The sequence below is a fragment of the Myripristis murdjan genome, chromosome 5 (genome assembly GCF_902150065.1).
Source record: "Myripristis murdjan chromosome 5, fMyrMur1.1, whole genome shotgun sequence".
Classification (NCBI taxonomy): domain Eukaryota; kingdom Metazoa; phylum Chordata; class Actinopteri; order Holocentriformes; family Holocentridae; genus Myripristis; species Myripristis murdjan.
Genome location: NC_043984.1, coordinates 4,310,678 through 4,329,679, shown reverse-complemented (window position 1 = coordinate 4,329,679; position 19,002 = coordinate 4,310,678). Strand labels below are relative to the sequence as shown.

The window sequence follows — 19,002 nt, the reverse complement described above, 5'->3', positions numbered from 1 at the left end:
TAATGTAAGCACATTATGCTCTGTAAAGTGTGTCAAATCCAAGCTCTTAGCCGAACAGAGTTCTAGTAATTGTAGCAAATCAAAGCGCTGTGAAATTAATCACTCTCTCAGCATGCCATCAAACACGAGCCCCGATGCTTTGGGAGCAATTGCTTCATGCACACGTGGTACGCATGTGCACATATGTGTGTACATACGTGCGTGCACACAGACAGAAACACATACACACTCTAACATAGGAGATGAAAAACATGAGGGGAAATATTATAATGACATGTTGTGTGTGCACTCAAGTCAATCAATGTAAACAGTAGAGGGAGAATCACTCAAACCTTTGCTTTTTTTCCCTATTAGTCTATGCAGAAAGTATGTTCACTGTTTGTTTGTTTTTTTTTTTTTTTTTTTACATTTATTCTTCACCACGAACTTTTGCAAAATAAGGAAATAAATTGACGGTGGCAACAATTTAAATCCTCCCTGTAGTCAACCCCTTTTGTCAATTCATTTGCTTACGAATTGATCAGGCAGGGTTATAATAACTTGAGTCTTCGTGTTATGGCATGTCAGGTGCATCTGATATGTACAGGTTCAAGACTGGGATGCAAAGGGAAAGAGTTCCATTTGGCAGGCTGCGAAGATTTCACTGAGGAAAGAAGACGGAAATTTCCATTTTTCTATAGTGAAAGGAAGCATGGTGAGAGGGAATCTTCATCACAAAATTTCACACAATATAGAAAATTACTTGCTATGAGAACAAAAGATTTTTTTCATGTGTTGATTTCAATTTGTAAGTCACCAGTCTCAATGAATTTGTTTATGGCATCAGTCTATGCCAAAAGTTGTCCATTTCATGGTTTTAATTTTTTTTTTTTTCCTCCTCGGGAAATGGTTGGGAGTGCAAGTCAGGTCCCTCAATCTCCTCTGCGGTTTGCCTTTAACCAGGCAACGGAGAATTGTGTTTCCTCAAGATGTCCCAAATGAAAACGACGAAGAAGATATCCACGCCTCCTAGAGTATAGTCTTGTCTCCACAACTTTTCCTTGTTTTCTTTTTTTGCCCTTTTAAAGGGTAGCTTTCCTACTCAGTTCGTCTAGTGTACAACCTTATATCATCTATAAATTTAGATAGACTCCTTGCCTTTTCTCAGTTTTTCTATTTTTTTTTCTTTAAAAAATTCTTTACAAAATTTCCAAAACAAACAAACAAACCCAAAAAATAAACGTTCAACATCAAATGAAAGTTGGTGGAAGATTGAAAAATGTGTTGCTGGTCAGTTCTAACCTTCCGTGCTCCGGGTTCCAAGGCGGTCTGGTTGTGGGCCCTCTGATGCTTCATCACATGGACCTACTTCCCACAACTCTCCAGAGCTGTTCCCAAGGATGAAGGGAGACTTAGGGTGAAGGGAAAAAGGAGGAGAGAGGAGTGGAAAGAGGGACTAGGGATGAACGGTGGTCTGGTGAGAAGTCCAGATACACGGTCACACAAAAAGAACAAGAAAAAAAAAAAAGAAAAAAGAAAAAGAAAAAAAACATCCACTCCATCCTCCGCACCAAGAGCCCTGCATCCCAGCCGCCCTTTTCCCTCTGCTCCACTCAGGAAGGTCAAACCTCCACTGACTGGATCTGGTTCATCTGTGCCCGCATCATCTGGACGCTGTTGAGGATCTTCTTTTGATGGCCTGCTAATGTCACACCCACCCTCAGGATGTCACTGTGATGACAGAGAGAAGCACAATCACACACCAACCAAGGTCAAAATGGGTTTCACTACTTTTTATGGTTTTGTTATTTATTTAAACTTTAATTAACAAGGCAAGCCAAGAACAACTTTTTAATTTACAAAAGCACCCTGCCAAGAGACAAAAAGCCTCTTTGGGGGGAAATGGGGGAAAGTGAAAAAAAAACAAAACAACAACAACAAGGGGAGACAGCAAATAGATGACTAGCACTTTGCAGAAGGCAACTTAAAACAATAATGTTGAAAGAAAAACCTTAAGTACCACTAAACTGGACGGACACAGAATGATGGTGTAACAAGTCTACAGTGACTATGACGTCACCATGATTGGTGCACGTTGCCCTGGGGTGAACCATTGATCTGTTATTTGCTTGTTTGTTTGCTTTTTGTGTGTGCTTTTTATTAACTTTTTTACTTTTTTTTTTGGCTATGTGTTATGTGTGTCATCAAGACATTACTGCTTGACACTGATGGACACCACTGTTGGGGGTGCTGTGGTTAGCCAATCAGTTTAATTTTGATGATACTGGATGTATCAGTGTAAAAAAAATCGTTATTCCCCAACGGTTCATCAAATTTATTAGTTTCATTGATATTGACTGGGAAGCTTATGGCCCTGGAACAATCAGGTTTATATTCTAAATGTTGGACGCTAGTGTCAAAGTGCATCGTTCCCCCAAGTTTTGTTCCACAGAGAGCAGCAGAGGCTCAGAAATTGTGAATGATGGACCCACAGATGAATGGCTAAAGCCCAACCATAGTCCCCTTTTCAATCATTGATTGTGGGAAGTCACACATTGATTGTGGGAAGTCACACCATTAACAACAAGCACACCAGTGTAAGCAATTGTAACATGCTACAGAAACACATGGCAGACCAGATCGAGAAGATAGTGTAACAATATTGCTAAAAAGCAGCTGCATGTTTGTCTTCTTATATGCTGGAAACTTTAGATAATCACAAGAAAGTGTCTTCATTTCCGCTGAATACAGTTTTATGAGACTGAAAAAGCTCCTGAATCTGAACTGTCCTAATGATTGGACACCTAGTAATCTCAGAAGAAACTTTCTTTGACCCAGGTCTGTCAATGACATAGCATTTATTGCACAACTTAAATGGCATATACAGCATGCCGAGACAGCAGCACAAGGTATGCCAAAGCAAAGCGCCAGCAGTGTGAATTCCTTTCAGTTCTAGGCATGACGACTTAGTCACTGATTCTTGCACAACATCTTATCCACGAGACAATGAAATTACCATCACTTAACCTCAAGTCTGAGTAATAGTTAGCCTTATTGGATTACACATAATAATGTATTCTGTTAAAAGTACTTGAAGGCTGGCTTCTGTGGATTAATTTTTGACTGGTGATACTGTTAGCTCTAGACAGGGGGTGAAACACATAGTCTCATGTTTTGTAAACACATTCTATGTTTCTGTCTACACTATGTCTTTGTATTTATAGATGGTGTTCTTGACATGATAAAATCTTCTGAGTCTGGAATTTTTTCTTTTTTTCTCTAAACATCTAGTATAACCAACCACATGTTCCAGTCTGTCCTCTCAATCCTTTTAACTGAGGTAAAAGAGAAGCCTGGTAAACACATGGCAGAGAATAAAGGGTTCTATCATGGCTTAGAGCTATTGTGCCTACTGCTTGGGCTTGCCACTGCAACATTACGATCTGCTAATTACATGCACTGCAGCCAGAGTCAGGTTTACGACGAGCCAGAGGCGGAGTCTGGCACACACACAGGTTTATAGTATATATATGAGGCTCCTTTGGAGCAGCAAATCTGCCTCTTATCATCATTTCCCTCATGCTTATCAGAACCAGAACACTAGAGCGTCATCAGCACTTACTCCATGGTCATCTGGGACACCACATCAAAAGTGGTAAAGTCTGCGTTGGCAAAGTTGTCTTTGTACTGGCCCATCTTGATGGCATCCAGCCACTCGTCCACGGTGCTGAAGCTGGAGAAGTCTGGGATGCTGCGGTCCAGGAGAGGGAGATGAACACTGGAGGGGACAAAGACACATGCCCACACAAAAAAGTAGATCCATTGTGAATGCTGATGATTGAAAAAGTCAAAAGTCGAACATCATACACAATCCAGACCACCTGCGAATGATTCAAATATGAATTACTGCATTACAATTTCAAAAAGCTAAACACAGCCCAAGAGAATCCCTCTGGCCGTATTCATGAAACAATATTTTCCAAGCTGATTTCTCATAAAGTCTACTTTCCAAATGAAGTGATAGGCTTTAGGGAGCCAATATATCCCCTCAGTGTCTGTGGAAAATCTGGCCCTCAGTCCAGCACCCCACCACAAATGAAAGTACAGACAGGGATAATGGAAATCACTAAACCCTGGCTCTCAAAGGAAACTAACACCCAGAGCAGAACCGCTTCAAAATGTTTTGTTTTGAAAATTGTGCAACTGCTTCAATTCAGGATTCGCCTAAAGCATTCATGGGAAGGATTTGATCTATCAAACCAAATGGCTTTCATTTTCATAACCACTCGGCGCCAGAAGAAACAAGAGACACTGTGTTTGGCAAAAAGTGAACTGCACCACGGACGGCACTGAACCAAAATCATGAATTTCCTGTTGAGAAAAGCGCCGTCTTTACATTGACAGAAAATCAAATGCATTGGATTGTTCATGATCTTATCCACATCAATGTGCAATCATGCTCAAACCCAAGGCATTTCTTGTGGGAGGCCTACATAGATGATTCATAGATAAAACACACACACACACACACACACACAGAATGAAGCAGCACAAACACACGTTCAGAGAAATACACAAGCACACAGAGACTGAGAGAAAGATTAAAACTACTTAACATTGTACTGTACAGTACACACAATTTATGAATATTATACTGACAAACACTGCAAACACATATGAATGACTTCAATCAGCAAAAGATAATCCGCACTGCCCCGCTGCCACTCACCCTGAAGATAATGGGGTCATGGCCTTTAGGGTGTTGGGATTGCGGATCATCTTGTCTAGGTTGTTGACGATCTGGCTGAACTTGGGCCGGTTGTTGCGGTCCTTCTGCCAGCAGTCCAACATGAGCTGGTGCAGGGCACTTGGGCAGTCCATGGGCGGGGGCAGCCGATAGTCCTGCTCTATGGCGTTGATGACCTGCAGAGGGAGACACAGATCTCTAAGGGTTTCTATGAGGCTCTACAAGGAGGAGGTGGATCGATGGATAGGACAGAGAGTACATTCCAATTGGAAAGCATCCTCTGAAGTTGTTTGGATGCCCTGAGAAAATAGTAAATATGGTGTAGTTTGTAAAGAATTCTCCATGTTGAAAGAAATCATAACTATGTTCATAAAAGTGACTGGCATGATTGGAAGTAAACATTGGCACTCGTGGCACTCATGATTTAGTATCTGTTGAATGTCTGTTTTAACAACTGCTCTCTCTTCACGATCATCTATGTCTCACTCACCATGTGGTGAAGCTACTCTTTCAGTCATTACTGCCAAAGAGAAAAACTCAGTCAACAGTAAAACAATAAATATGGCTCCTCGTTTTAGTGCTTAATCTGGTCAAGTTCACACTCAGTATAATTCATAACAACTGCAACAACTAGCAGTACCAAGTCCTGCTCGAAACAGTAGCAACAGCCAATTGATGAGAAGGCAACTTGACAACTGGTAGTTCATGTGCAGTGATAAAACTGCACAGCACTTCCTGAGTGCTTCACTAGAAATAGACAAGTAAAGAATAAGGCTTCAAAACAATGGTGCTAGATGTTATGGCAGATTGTGGATCAACTTCATTGGATGCTGAAAATTCTTTTAAGCATTGTGGGCCAATGATAAAATAGTGAAATAATGAAATAAACAAAAGAAGGAAGCAATTTATTTTTTATCTGAAACAATTTAAGCTGCTGGGTTTGAAGGGGCAGGTTAAGCATTGTTTCATAAAACTAAAAGCCACACATGAGAAAACAGTAAAGAACAATAATAGGACTGGTGATGGAAGAAAAATTTTAAAAAGCTTTACAGTGACAGTCCTTGTACTCATTCATTAATTCAAGAATTTTCAGTTCTCTAAATTTGTGTGTGCATGGACACAGAACATGAGCGACTTCAGTTAATGACTGCTGAGCCCCAAGATACTAACATGAATGAGGCCTAAATGAGGAAATCACCAGCATGATTTAATAAGCGGACCTGGCAAAGTTTAACTGACTAGCTGATTCATTAAGGATATAAGTCTTATGCCAATAGCTTTCCACCTCCACTTACACTCTGCCAGGACTAACCTCATCTCTGCCTGGCATCAGTGGCCTTTACAAAGTATTTAATGCTCCATCCGTAAAACCACCTTCAAGATATGCTTGGCCCGGGCCGTGAGTGCCCAGTGATGTTGTTGGTAGAGGGGCACACAGAGGTGGTGCATGGTTAACAGAGTGAAACAACCCGGAGGACACTTCTGACGAGGACCCACAATCCCCTGCTCATTATCAGGGCCATTAAAGGAGCTCCATTCAGACCCAGATTAATCTCATTCATGAGACCTCCAAACGAGGACCCCGATGGAGCAGAAACACTATCTGGAGCTGCTAATAAGATAACCGTTGAGGTCCTCAGTCCCTCTTAGCACATTAGTGTTCTCACTTTCAATTTGAAACTATTTTCATTATCTCTCTCCCCATAATTTGCTCTCTCCTCCGCCACCCAGAGGGAGCTAGGAAATGGAGGCTGCAGTCAAGAGCAGAAATTGTCCGCTGAGCACTGCCGTGCATTTCAAATGAACTGATTATCTCTCTGTGGTAAGTGTGGGGGATTTTCATATGAAACCCATGTGTGAAAGCCTATGTTTAGCTAAGGGAAAGCAGATACAATGACAAAATGGATCTCTAAGGAGTTTGAGGCTGTAATGAAATTCAGGAAGCAAAAACTGTATGTACATAATGAGGCATTGTTTGAATAGCAAGGAGTTAAAGAGAGAAAACACTGTCCAGAGAGGAAAAAAATCCAATAATAACTATAGACCATTTAAATACATACATCTTGATTGGTCATGTCCCAGTAAGGCCTTTCTCCGTAGGACATGACTTCCCACATGACAATGCCATAGCTCCACACATCACTGGCAGAGGTGAACTTCCTGTACTGGATAGCTTCGGGGGCAGTCCATCGGATAGGGATCTTCCCTCCCTGTGAACACAAAGGGCACAACCTCAGCAAGGGAAGCGAGACCGAAACCTGACCGTCACAGTGTCCTGGCTCCAGAGAGAGAGAGTGTTCATAGCAACAATACTGACGGTAATTTAAACTGCAGGATAGATATAACAAAACCCCTGGGAGTGAAGTGTGGTACATGAAATACTGGACAAACGAAGGGGAGAAGGAAGAGGGGAAAAACAGGTGAAGGGATGATGTGTATCCCGATAGGGTGTGCTGTTGTATGCGTGTCAGACCAAGGTCTAATAAAACATCTTTTCAGTGTTTGGTTTAACCTGGGGATTATCTGTATGACAGATTGTGTCAGAAAGTTTTAAAGTATATCAAACTGATTTTCAAACACTCTCTGGCATTTGCCAAATATGGTAAACCATATGAGAGCATACCCAAACATATGCTAAGAGCTTGTTAAAATAATGGCTATTATTTATTTGTGAATGATATTTGTGTGTGTCACAGTTTGTTGTGTTGAAGTTAAGATAATGTTTCTCACCAGGGCACTGGTATAGGTGGGGTCCGATGTGTCATCCTCCAGGAAGCGTGACAGCCCGAAGTCTGACACCTTGCACACCAGGTTGCTGTTGACCAGGATGTTGCGGGCGGCCAAGTCGCGGTGGACATAGTTCATGTCGGAAAGGTATTTCATGCCTGAGGCGATGCCGCGTAACATGCCGACGAGCTGGATCACAGTGAACTGCCCATCGTTTTGCTAGAAAACAAACATATTCAGATCTCTCAGTGTGTTGAGTTTTCATCAAAGTGGCACGCTGCTAGAAATTCTGGGTCGCCTAGCAAGATGTCAAATGTGACACAAAGACCGTCAGAAGGAAACTCAATATCCGTATTTCAGTCAAACATCTAAAAATCAAGTCCCAATTTGGCTGCTGAGTGTGTCAAAAACAGCTTTTTTTTTTTTTTTTTTTTTTAAAAAAAAAAACAGTCCACAGAAATCAACACCTCACTGGCCGCTCATGTCTTGGCACCACAGATTCTAGCTCTCTGCCAATTTCATTCTACTCTTCTGCTAGCCTGCTGATTTGTTAGCAAACACCCCAATGAAATACCTATATGGCACACACATGCTTGCAGAGCAGTGTGCTGACAGGAACTTGCCTGTCTTCTTCCAAGAGGATGGTTATTTTTCTGAACCCTGAGCAGCAGGCAGAGCAGTGCACTGAGAGAAGAATGCCTGTCTTCTTTCTTGAGCAGTGTTTCCCAAAGTTAGGGTTGCAACCCAAAATAGGTCACGGACTCATTTTTATCGGGTCACCAATAAAAATAAGTAAAATGCATTAAAAAATGCTATGAAATGTGAATTCATTTTCCTAACTAAAACAGAATAAGCGGATTCTTTTTGCTACTGTGGTCTGTTCAGCTCAGATGCAGTATGTGGGGCTCTTTACCCCCTTCCCTCCCCGTGTTACATTTGCATTAGTTAAGTATGTACAGCATCTGTGTCAGTATCCATGCGGGACAAATGATCTGTACTGTGATCAGCAGAGGAGCTTTCATGGCATTTACATTTTTCTGTAGCGTCTACGTTTGTCTTTTGTCATGGTACATAACACTGAGACTGAGAAGATTCTGAGGTATATTTGGATTGCATGTTTTCCTTCAACTCACAAGGGAAACATTGTGCTTTGCTTTCAAGAGTTAATATTTTGTACATGCACCATTAAAATTCAAATTTCAGTGTATTTTCAGTGAATTCATAGTCCAATTTAATTTTGCAGGGCACTTGACAGCGATCCTGGGCATCCAACCCTGATGTTGCTGGTATAGAAAAGCATGAATTTGCCTGTCTGAAAATCTTGGGGCTCCCTCCTCCCCTCCTCATTTTCCCCCAAGTAGTGGCGCCCTCGTTCAGCAAGTCTGACTGGATCATAATGGCACACTTTGGGCTCAAATGGTCTGGGTAGGGCTGGGCCAGGCTAAGCTGGGTCTGGCTGGCTGTCTACAGCTGTTCCCCTCCATGGTTTGGTGAGGGGCTTTACCCCATGCATGGGGAGTGTCTGGAGCAGCAGTGCAGCTGTGTGCCTCCAACTGTGCACACCTGCACTCTCACCACCACCCACCACGAAGCCTGGAGAACACAGAGAATTCCAGGGAATTGAACATGGGAGCACAGGGCTGGGCGTGGACAGACGTAAAAAGGCTCAGTCTCATGGCCTGGACAGGGAATGGGAGGGGCAGGCAAGCTGGGCCTGGTGTTGGCTCTCCATCCCACCAGCCATATTAACAGCCTGTTTGACCGCTCCCCTAGCCTGTTTCTCTTCCAAACAGTTTGCTGCTCATTAGCCAAGTGGAGGCTTCTCCTCACGTCGAGCTGCTTCTCCTCGTGTACCACAGCAATTAAGCAGAATGTATTATTCATGAGGCTGAAACCTTTCTCACAAATACACGATGCCACCTAATCCGAGTACTGTGTTTGCATATTCTGTAATTGTGAAGATTCTTCCAAAGTCTTTGGGGTCAGCTTAGTAGAAAGAGGAATCTTCCTTCAAAATAAATTACGTTATTTGTAGAGCTGTACGAATCAAGGGCTAGTATAAATTATACAAAATAATGTTTTATATCAAAGGGAGACTTCCATTTACTTAAAACTTTGCTTTCCGTGTTTGTGGTTGCTTCCAGCTACCACTATGGCTGTGATCGATCTATCCGTCCTAGCTCCTCTCTTCCCTGCAGGGTTTTCTGCGGAGAGAGAATCCTTCAGCAGGCAGCCAGATACAGACTGCAGTGACCATTTGAATTACCCCCCCCGCCAATCCTGCCTCCCTCAGAGAAGATACAAGCCGTGTTTAGAGGCTTTGACACTGTCAGCAATTGTTGTCATAAGCTGTCACCGAGAGGTGCCACGGAGGTTCCCTGTTGTTTTGAGTACAATGCGCTGTCAAATATGTTTAGCAAACATCTACATATAGAAACACACCCTTCCCCACCAGATCAAATTCAAGAAAGAGCTGATGCTTTGTGTCTCAGAGGTCGGAGACAGAATGCAAATACAGATCCTGTTTCTGAACCCCAAGCAGCAGGCAGAGCAGCATGCTGACAGGAGCTTGCCTGTCTTCTTCCTAGAGGATGGTTTTGATCTGCACTGTGATCTGCCGAGGAGTTATCATGGCATTTATATTTTTCTGTAGCTTCTATCTTTGTGCTGTTTTGTTCAAGCACTGTACATTTGAAAGCTTATGAAAACCTTGAATAACCTTTAACTTGCTGTCAGTGTTAGGATCAAAGTGGTGGAAATGATGTTATTTAGAGAGGCAGACAATATTTTCAAGTTCTTCACTATGACTCTTATTACACTTCTCTATATGAGAAGTGAAGCTGGTAATTTAATGATATACATTATTGTTTTTATTCAAAACAAATTACATTGTAAGCATTTGCTATTACTTAACACTGACCTTGCAATGAAATTGTTGTACTACCAATACTACCACCCATATTGCTCATTCGTACATAAGGAATGGCTTGACATCAAATTTCATTTTACCTTCACTCATGAGCATTTCCATATACATGTACCCTGTGTCACACAGGATTCCCAACATATCACATAAAAGTGAAGTTTAACTAAAAATAAGCCTTCACTTAGGCAGAGATCATACATTCCCAATTTCCATAAATAAGAAGCTCTTTTCTGATGACTTCAAAAATGTGAAGAGATCAATTAGAGTGGATGAAAGCATCTGAAAAGCCAGTCATATTAGTGGAAACATGTTCTTATTCCACTGACATCATATGACAGATGGCACGGGGCCATATGACAGCAACTTCTTCTCATCTCAAAGCCAGTATCATTTTCAAACATCTGACATTTCATTTTGACTATTGCAAACGATGTGAATTATTTATGTGGGTTGAAGATGGGGAGTATGGGACTGTAGGTTCTCTAGAATATCTCTCCCTGGTTAGATTATGAAAATTCAAAATCCCATGAACTTGTGAGCACTACAGATTTTTTTGTCAGTGACTCTGGAAAAATAAGCGTGCTGCTCCTATATGCATCCACATACTGAATAATAACCAGTAGAGTTACTGTGGGGTGAATGCAAATCACAAACATGACAAACATCAAAGGGCAACAGAACTGCAGGGCTCAGTAACCAGCTGGCCAGGCCCTGCTATTCTGTAGTCCATCATAAAGATCAAGAGAGAAAAAAAAAGTATAACGAGAGAAGAAACAGAAGATAAATCAATAATTTTGCTAGACAGACACTCTGTGCATGTTAACAGTGCAGCCTGATTGCACAGAGAGAAAGTTACCTCTAAGGAATTGGTGATGGACACTATGCTAACTAAAGAGGAGAGACAGAAAATGCACATGAATAATGCTCTGAATACTAATGTTCATTTGAACTAGGGTGGCTGTGCGTAAGTGCATTATGGGGTGAATGTGTGGTTGAGTGCATGTGGGTATGCATGTATGCGTGCATTGCTGATTCCTGCTTATATGCCCTAGATGTTTGTGTATGCACATTCAAGGATATGAACCTTGTTTGTCTGTCTGTCTGCTTCGTGTTTGAGCTGTCAAAGTGACTTGACTTGATTTTATAGTTTGGTGCTCTAGGCGAGACAGTGACGCAACACAAACAATATTTATATCTGTCAAGATCCATATAATATACTCCTGATCAAAATTTTAAGACCAGTTGAAAAATTCAAAATGCAAAAAGAAGAAATGGGAGTAGACAAAAAAAAAATTGAATAAGCAATTTATTGCAAACAACCATTAAACTGAAATAGGCTGTTCATCAGCTGATCAAAAGTTTAAGACCACTGCCTTTAAAAGCCCAAATCTTGGCAAAAATGTGGATTCAGTGTCATTTTCTGTCAGGTATCCACACTGTCATGACCTTTGCATTTTGAAGCTCTACTTAGAACCTTCTTAAGATTCAACAGTGCAAAATGTAAATTCTTGCAATTTTTCAACTGGTCATTAAAATTTTGATCAGGAGTGTACTTGCAGTGAGGAGTATGAAGGAATTTAATGAAAGGTATTAAGTGTATTTTCAACAAAATGGAAGTTATCACTATATTACCTGATTCAATATGATACCATTTAGAAACATGCTGTCTTCACTTAGAGAACATGCTGTCTTCACTACAGAGAACTGATGGAGAGCTTCATCACATGGTGCAACAATGATCACCTGTAGCTCAATATCAGCAACACCAACGAGTTTGTGGTAGACGACCACAGAGACAGGAGGCCCCCTGTCCTTTGACCTCTGACTACCAAAATCTTATCAGTTCATCCTTGAGTCCAAGTGGACATTTGGGCCAAATTTGAAGAAATTACTTCAAGGCATTCCTGAAATATCGTATTCACAAGAATGGGATGTACATATGGACAAATAACACAAAAACTTAATGCCTCTGGCATAATAACAAAATTTTACTCACTCTTAGGAAAGAGTCCAAGGATCCATTCTCCATGAACTCAGTGATGATCATGACAGGACTGCTCTTGGTGACTACGCCCTCCAGATGAATGACGTTAGGATGGTCAAACTGGCCCATAATGCTGGCCTCACTAAGGAAGTCCCGCCTTTGCTTCTCTGTGTAGCCAGACTTAAGAGTTTTTATGGCCACAAACATCTCCCTTTTGCCTGGGAGCTTCAGGTTGCCACTGCAAACTTCCCCAAACTCTCCTATCAAGAGGAAACATGGAAGAGGCAACAGCATCACTATAATGTACTAAAAGGAAAACATTTCCCTGTATCCAATTAATTTCTGAAATCAATAAAAAACCACATTGTTTTACAGTGTTCTCAATCAATTTTTTATTTCCCTCAGATTTTTCCATTACCTGCACCAATGACCTGCTCAATCTTCACGCAAGATATATCAATTTCCTTGGCAAATTCCCTCACAGCTTCATTGGGGTCCTCATATGTGAACGGATCAATGTAAATCTTCATTCCTGGAGTCACTTGGAAAAAAGAAACACACTCTATAATATTCGATTCTTTCAGTCAGATTTACACACCTCAAAGTTTGACAGTCCAGCGCATTCAGGCACAGCAACAATCAATTCACTTTGCGTTCACACATTCCCTGAGCAAGTATTTGATTTCTTCTTTGACATTTTGGCAGCCAATGAGGGCTGAAATAAAAGAGAAAGAGAAGGTTCCATACTTAGAAATAGTAGTTATGACTAGTGCCTTGTGGCTGCTGTATAGTAGTCAATGACCAAGGACATGGTACTCCCGCTCCTCTTAGCAGTGATAAGGCAGGTTAATGTATATATCAACTCCTGTGAGTCATAGTGCCATTAACACCCAGGAGAGAAACCTGGCCACTATATCAGCATCGCTCAGCCCCGCTCCAAGAAATAAATTGGCTCTCCTAAGCCCTGATGCCAGGTAAATTGGCTTAAGGTGGCCTTTAAGTGTTCAGGGACTTAAGTGTCCCAGGTTTTAAATCCGATTATTCGGCTCTCACTTCCACATCTGGCCTGAGGCTATTTGAATGGATACTGCACTCATGCTCGGGCTGCTGCAGAGTGAAGGGAACATGCACGTAGCCTTAAACCCTGGCATACTAAGCTGAAGAAGTGTGTGGCAGAGATGAACAGATGGAGAGGATCTTACCAGGCAAAACCCCCCATTATCAAAACCCCACTATCGCTTCCAACCCTGAAGTGCCATCCAGAAGACCACCCGCCATCAATGGCAAAGACCACCAAAAAACAGGGGCAGACACCCAAACTGTGACTGGTGTGAGGAGAGAGTGCACACAGGACACATTGGCTTCCGTTTGTATTAATAGCTGTGAAATACCATAGCCTCTTACTGGCACACTGTTCACTGAATCACAAACTGTCAAAAAAGAGTTCCTTGTACAGCTTTTGCTGTACACAGAATGAAAAAGCTGACACGTTCACAGGGTGGAATTAAAAGCGTAAAGAAGGGTAAAAAGGGCAGCAATTAAACAGTGAAATGAACAAATAATTAGGGGGCCATAAACCTGATATGGAAATGGATCCATGCTTTTCAATGCAGGTGGGAGAATAAAGGATAAGCTGTAATATCTTAGAAGGAACCGGGTAAATATGATTCACAACTCCATCTTCCAGATTTATTCCTGCATTACTGTAAATTTAACAGGTCGCAACTGTACAGCATGGGGAGAAAAAGAATCACTGAGAAATACCATTCATTCACCAAGCTTTTGAATTTGTTAACAATAGCAAATGACTCGTGGCATTAGCATGCTAATGGCTTTAACGCAAGCAAGGACTGACCTATTTCCACAACAATGGATTTAGTTGACTATGAAATGTGATGATGCACAGAACGCACACTTGAACACTGGTTATGACGGGGTAAATCCAGACTCTAAGTGAGCAGAGTCAAACAACAGACAGAAATACTAATGGGGGGAGTGAAGCATTGCTGTGCTATAGCCAAGGACACAAGCATGCAAGGTGGTAGCCATGGAGACAGGTGTGTGAGGCAGCGGAGGGTTGAACGATAGCCATGGAGATGACTGTGTGAGATGGTAGTCATGGAGACAGGTGTGTGCGGTACTGGTGGAGGAGAGGGACTAGTGCTGTAAACAGGGAGCGAGAACGGCTAGTTTACTCACTGTGGCCACTGGTGTAGTGCTGCAGCTTGTCTGTGTACTCCGAATCGGCCCTGTCAAAGCCACGCCTCCTGGAGGAAAGACAAAGAACTCTAGCTCTGGTCCAGGAGAACAGGGAGGAGTAGAGACATATATCAAACATCCCCAAGCTACTTTAAGACATTCAGCCCAAAAGCAACAGAGAGCTAATAGGTGGAAAAGTGCTATCAGAGAACACACTTGCATCCAAACCCAACTCATCTATTTTTGATTAAATCAAAATGGCGTACTGGAGCAAAACAGCAGCATTAGTATGGGTGGCACAGGTTGGAATTCCCTTATCCTGGCAGAATTAGCACCACTGATATCAATCAAGCAGGACCACTTCCCCAACTCTTGATGTGGCCATGTAAATATATAGGTTATCTCCACTGCCAGAAGACTGTAAAATACTAAAAACTAATAACTTTGTACCTGGATGGCTTTTATCTAATACATCGTACTCTTGACAAGCCACAGGACGTTAGGCAACTCCCCTCCTCAAGAAAAACACAATAACTAAACAGAGTTAAGTGTCTGCTCATGTCGGCTTGTGCAGATGTTTTATTGGTGAGTGGTTCCCCGGCAGCCTAAAGAGACTGGGACAGGACTGACTCACCGGTTACAGACAATGATGATGACAACCACAGCGATGAGGAAGACCAGGCCAGCAGCTGCAGAGCCGATTATGAGTGGTAGCTTCTCCTGAATGCTGGTGTTGTACTCCTCTGGTATAAGGGAAAACACATGCATAAGCCCAAGTACACACATACACACACACATATACACAGTCACAGGCTGAAACATATGGGCAGGCATCTGAGCCATTGCATATGGAGGGAGCAATGGGTGACAGACAGACATACGGCTGGGAGGACCAATGAGCATCTTGGCATGTTGATTGGCTGTGTGCACCATTCTCCAAAACCCGCTGAGTGTGCTCAGATGCCAGGGATATGGGTGATCATCTGGCACCAAGCGTGTGGAGTGAAGAGAGAGCATGTTTGGGTGAGACCCAGCTCGGTCAGACAGCCAAGCACAGGGAATCCAGCTACTGAATGGGCATAGAGCGGCAGACCCAAATCCTTCTCTTTAGCACTACAACTAAGTCTCAACCCAACCATATGAGCCAGATGACAAGGTTGAGCTCATTAGAGTTATGTCCTAGCCTGGATAGGGGACAGCATACAACATACAGCAATACACTACAGTTTAGGCCAGTGTGCAACTATTATATGATATAACTGTACTGAGGCTACTGGTACCCCAGTAATGTCTTTGCTGACTTGTTAATTTGTTGGATTAAATACATTTTTCACACTGCAATTGATTGTAGAAGCTCTGAAAGATAGGTATAACAGTATATGACACCTGTACACAATTTTACATTTATTTTGAAGTTGCAGATGTCCTTTAACATTTGTAATGCTTATTAAAGCTGGCAGACATGGATTCTGGGGTATGATTAGCTAAGTAAGTTCTGCAAAGCTCACATAGTCCCTACACTAAATTTAACCAAATTTGAAAAGATCAAGTCAATTCAATGTATCTTTAGTACTGGGATCTGCGTGTTTGGCAGCATCAACTATGTCTGTAGGGGAGATCAGGCTAATGATGGCCCTGGGCACTGCAGGCAGAAGGAAATGAGATGTTCAGAGGGGAAAACCCAGACCTAAGCTCTAACATTAGCCTACATGGCTGCTGTTTACTCAACGTTCCTTCTCCTCCCTGTTGTGTCTTACTACAAAGATCAGACAACTTCAACCGGATCCCTCACTCATGAGCTCATTGTGAGTAACAGCAACCTGCAAATACCTGTTTGAATGTTGATCATTATTTGTGTAAATAAGAAAGAGGGTATTCTGTGTTGTATAAATAATATAATAATAATAATAATAATAATAATAATAATAATAATAATAAATTATGGAATATTCATCAAAGTGTAATATGAGGCATGCTGTCTAATACTGGAATAACAAGCCATGATGAAACATAAGAATATGACTTCAATGAAGCAACTGGCTTGTCCCATGCAATGTCTGGTTTTGGAGTACTTGAATTGTTTACTTCACAACACGATTCTTCTCATTCCTGCAGCTGTCTGTGTCCATGCAGTGGTACATGGTGTGCCGATGGGCCATGCATGAGAGGTGATAACAGCTCTGCGTGCTTTGGTGAACATTGGCTGAATTCTCACCCTCAGTCATGGTCTGAAAGTACAGCTTGCCACTGTAGCGTCCAAACCCAGCCACGGTGCGGGCTCGGACCTGGAACACATAGATGCTTCCTGGCTTGAGGCCACGGATGACCACTGTGTTTGTCTGGCTCCTGATGGTGGTAGAGTTGTATTCTGATTGGTCCTGGGAGAAGAAGAAAAAAAAAAAAAAACATCATCTTAAATATGTGCACATTAGTAATTACAGTCCAATGGTAAATGGTAGGAATTCCAAAGTACTTTGTGACTAAAATACATATTTTGTAAGGCCTATATTTACTAAGGTCTAGATACAGAGTGGAAAATAACACCGTATGTTACTGGACTTCAGCGCTGCTATTGATTGGCCACAAAAGGTATCAAATGTAGCTGTAGAAAAAAATATTTTTTTTTATTCTTACAATGAGATGGCAAATTTTTCACTAGGGTTTTATTATATTATCATCATCATCATCATCATCAACAACATCATTAACTTTATTTACTTTATTTTTCAGTAAAAAAAACAACAACATTAAATTGGCAACAACACATTGTATTGACAAAAAACAATGTTTTAAAACAACATAGTAAAACAATAGAACAGTAAATTATTGTTGACGGAATAAACTGTTGACTGAGTACAGTCTGATACTAACTGGAGGAATATGAAAAGGAAGTTGTAGGGGGTTTTTATCATTCAAGAAAAAAAATCAACTGTTTAACAACCTGTACAGTTTAAATCTTGCGCTGAAATATTGAAATATTAGGAGCAGAAAAAATCTAGAAAAAACTCTAATGACGCCCAGCCCTACTAAAAGAATTATTTCACAAGGATATTAGCATGCAAACTCCACAGCAACCACGATGAAAGGAATGTGGAAAAACAAGCCTACACAAAAAGCAAGAATGAAGCATCTGTTTGATAAAGGTGCGGCAGTGAAAGAGGCAGACACCCGGCGACTGGAGTTAAGAGGCTAGATTTGGTGGCAGTTTCAGGTCAGGCAGTGTTTCAGAGCTGTGTCTTCCGACGATCAGAGCTACATTTCACAGCCATACTCCTCTTCTCCAGATAGCTGACAGGTCTGAGAGAGGAGACTGAGACTCTTTTAGCTGCTCCCTTCAACCCACTGCTCAGTGCGCACTTCTGAGCCGCAGCAGGGGCCGGGACAATTGTTTTGACAGCTCTCTCCAGCAGCGTCTGAGAAAGGAATTATACTCAAAAGTGGAACGGCGCAGCATGCGGAGGAAAAGCTCGACAAATGCTGTGTGTGTACAGAGAGAGATTGTGCCTGTCTGTCTGTGTGTTTGTGAATGGCTGTACACATTTATGTGTGCTGTGAAATCAATGCCTGTTTGTGACTGCAAATGTTCTTGTGAGAAAGTATGCTGATTCGGAGGAGCTTGCCCCTTGCATACTATTTTTACAGCAGTCAGCGCTCCATTGTTTCAACCACAAATCTCTGCGCATCAATCCCCAGTGGCCCAACTGCAGGGCTGAGCGCGGTTTCTTTTCCCCGTGACTGACCGTGATTATAATTGAAAGAGAATGAGCAGAAGTTCTAAGCACCATACAGAAGCTGTGTATACATGCCTCCTAGGACGTGCTGCTATGCGAACTACTGCGAGGAGACATTCTGAATTTAAATGTGGTGCGAAACAAAGAGTCGCAGTTTTTTGCCATTAGTGCATACCTTATTTAGTTGGACAGCAAGAAGAGGCAGTGGAACTTATCTTTATGTAAATCAGGGAGGGCCAGGGCTGGGAGAAAGAAAGTGTTCCTTAGTCAGTGATACCTTTTCATAGTACTGCAGCTCATAGTCCAGGATGACTCCATTGGGCTGGTCAGGCTGGGACCAGGAGAGGGTGATGGTGTCCACAGTACGACTGACCTGGTGCATTATGGACACTGTGGATGGAGCTGTGGATTCACAAAGACATGAAGAGTTAGGCAAATTAATTACTAGCAATGTTGCAGTCACACTCAGAGATTATTACAGCATCTTTCATCTTGGCATGAAACTCTGGGTTCTGCAAAGGTGCAATATGCTATGCCATAAAATCTACATCATATAGTGTACTTTCCTTTGAGAGGGTCTCCTGACCAGACATGCATTGTAAGTTAGCAAGTCACAACACTTGGTAAAACACATAAGCACTCTCATGGGACTTTCCAGTGTCAAACTGGGCTTTTCATCCATGCATCTTTCCTCATCACACTGTTGGCA

The 19,002-nt window shown here is 42.0% G+C and overlaps 1 protein-coding gene across 1 annotated transcript in view; it reads right to left on the bottom strand.

The window, feature by feature from the left end:
• Window positions 1-354: 354 nt before the first annotated feature.
• Window positions 355-19,002, bottom strand: part of ephb2b (eph receptor B2b) — a 131,419-nt gene continuing 112,771 nt past the window's right edge. Inside the window, exons 6-16 of the mRNA XM_030051582.1 lie at window positions 18,571-18,695; window positions 16,778-16,940; window positions 15,197-15,305; window positions 14,563-14,630; window positions 12,782-12,904; window positions 12,376-12,623; window positions 7,457-7,672; window positions 6,787-6,936; window positions 4,709-4,902; window positions 3,602-3,757; window positions 355-1,710 (exon numbers count right to left, since the gene is read on the bottom strand). Coding sequence (XP_029907442.1) covers window positions 1,602-1,710; window positions 3,602-3,757; window positions 4,709-4,902; window positions 6,787-6,936; window positions 7,457-7,672; window positions 12,376-12,623; window positions 12,782-12,904; window positions 14,563-14,630; window positions 15,197-15,305; window positions 16,778-16,940; window positions 18,571-18,695 — 1,661 coding nt within the window. The 3' untranslated portion in view covers window positions 355-1,601. The remainder of the gene's footprint in view (window positions 1,711-3,601; window positions 3,758-4,708; window positions 4,903-6,786; window positions 6,937-7,456; window positions 7,673-12,375; window positions 12,624-12,781; window positions 12,905-14,562; window positions 14,631-15,196; window positions 15,306-16,777; window positions 16,941-18,570; window positions 18,696-19,002) is intronic.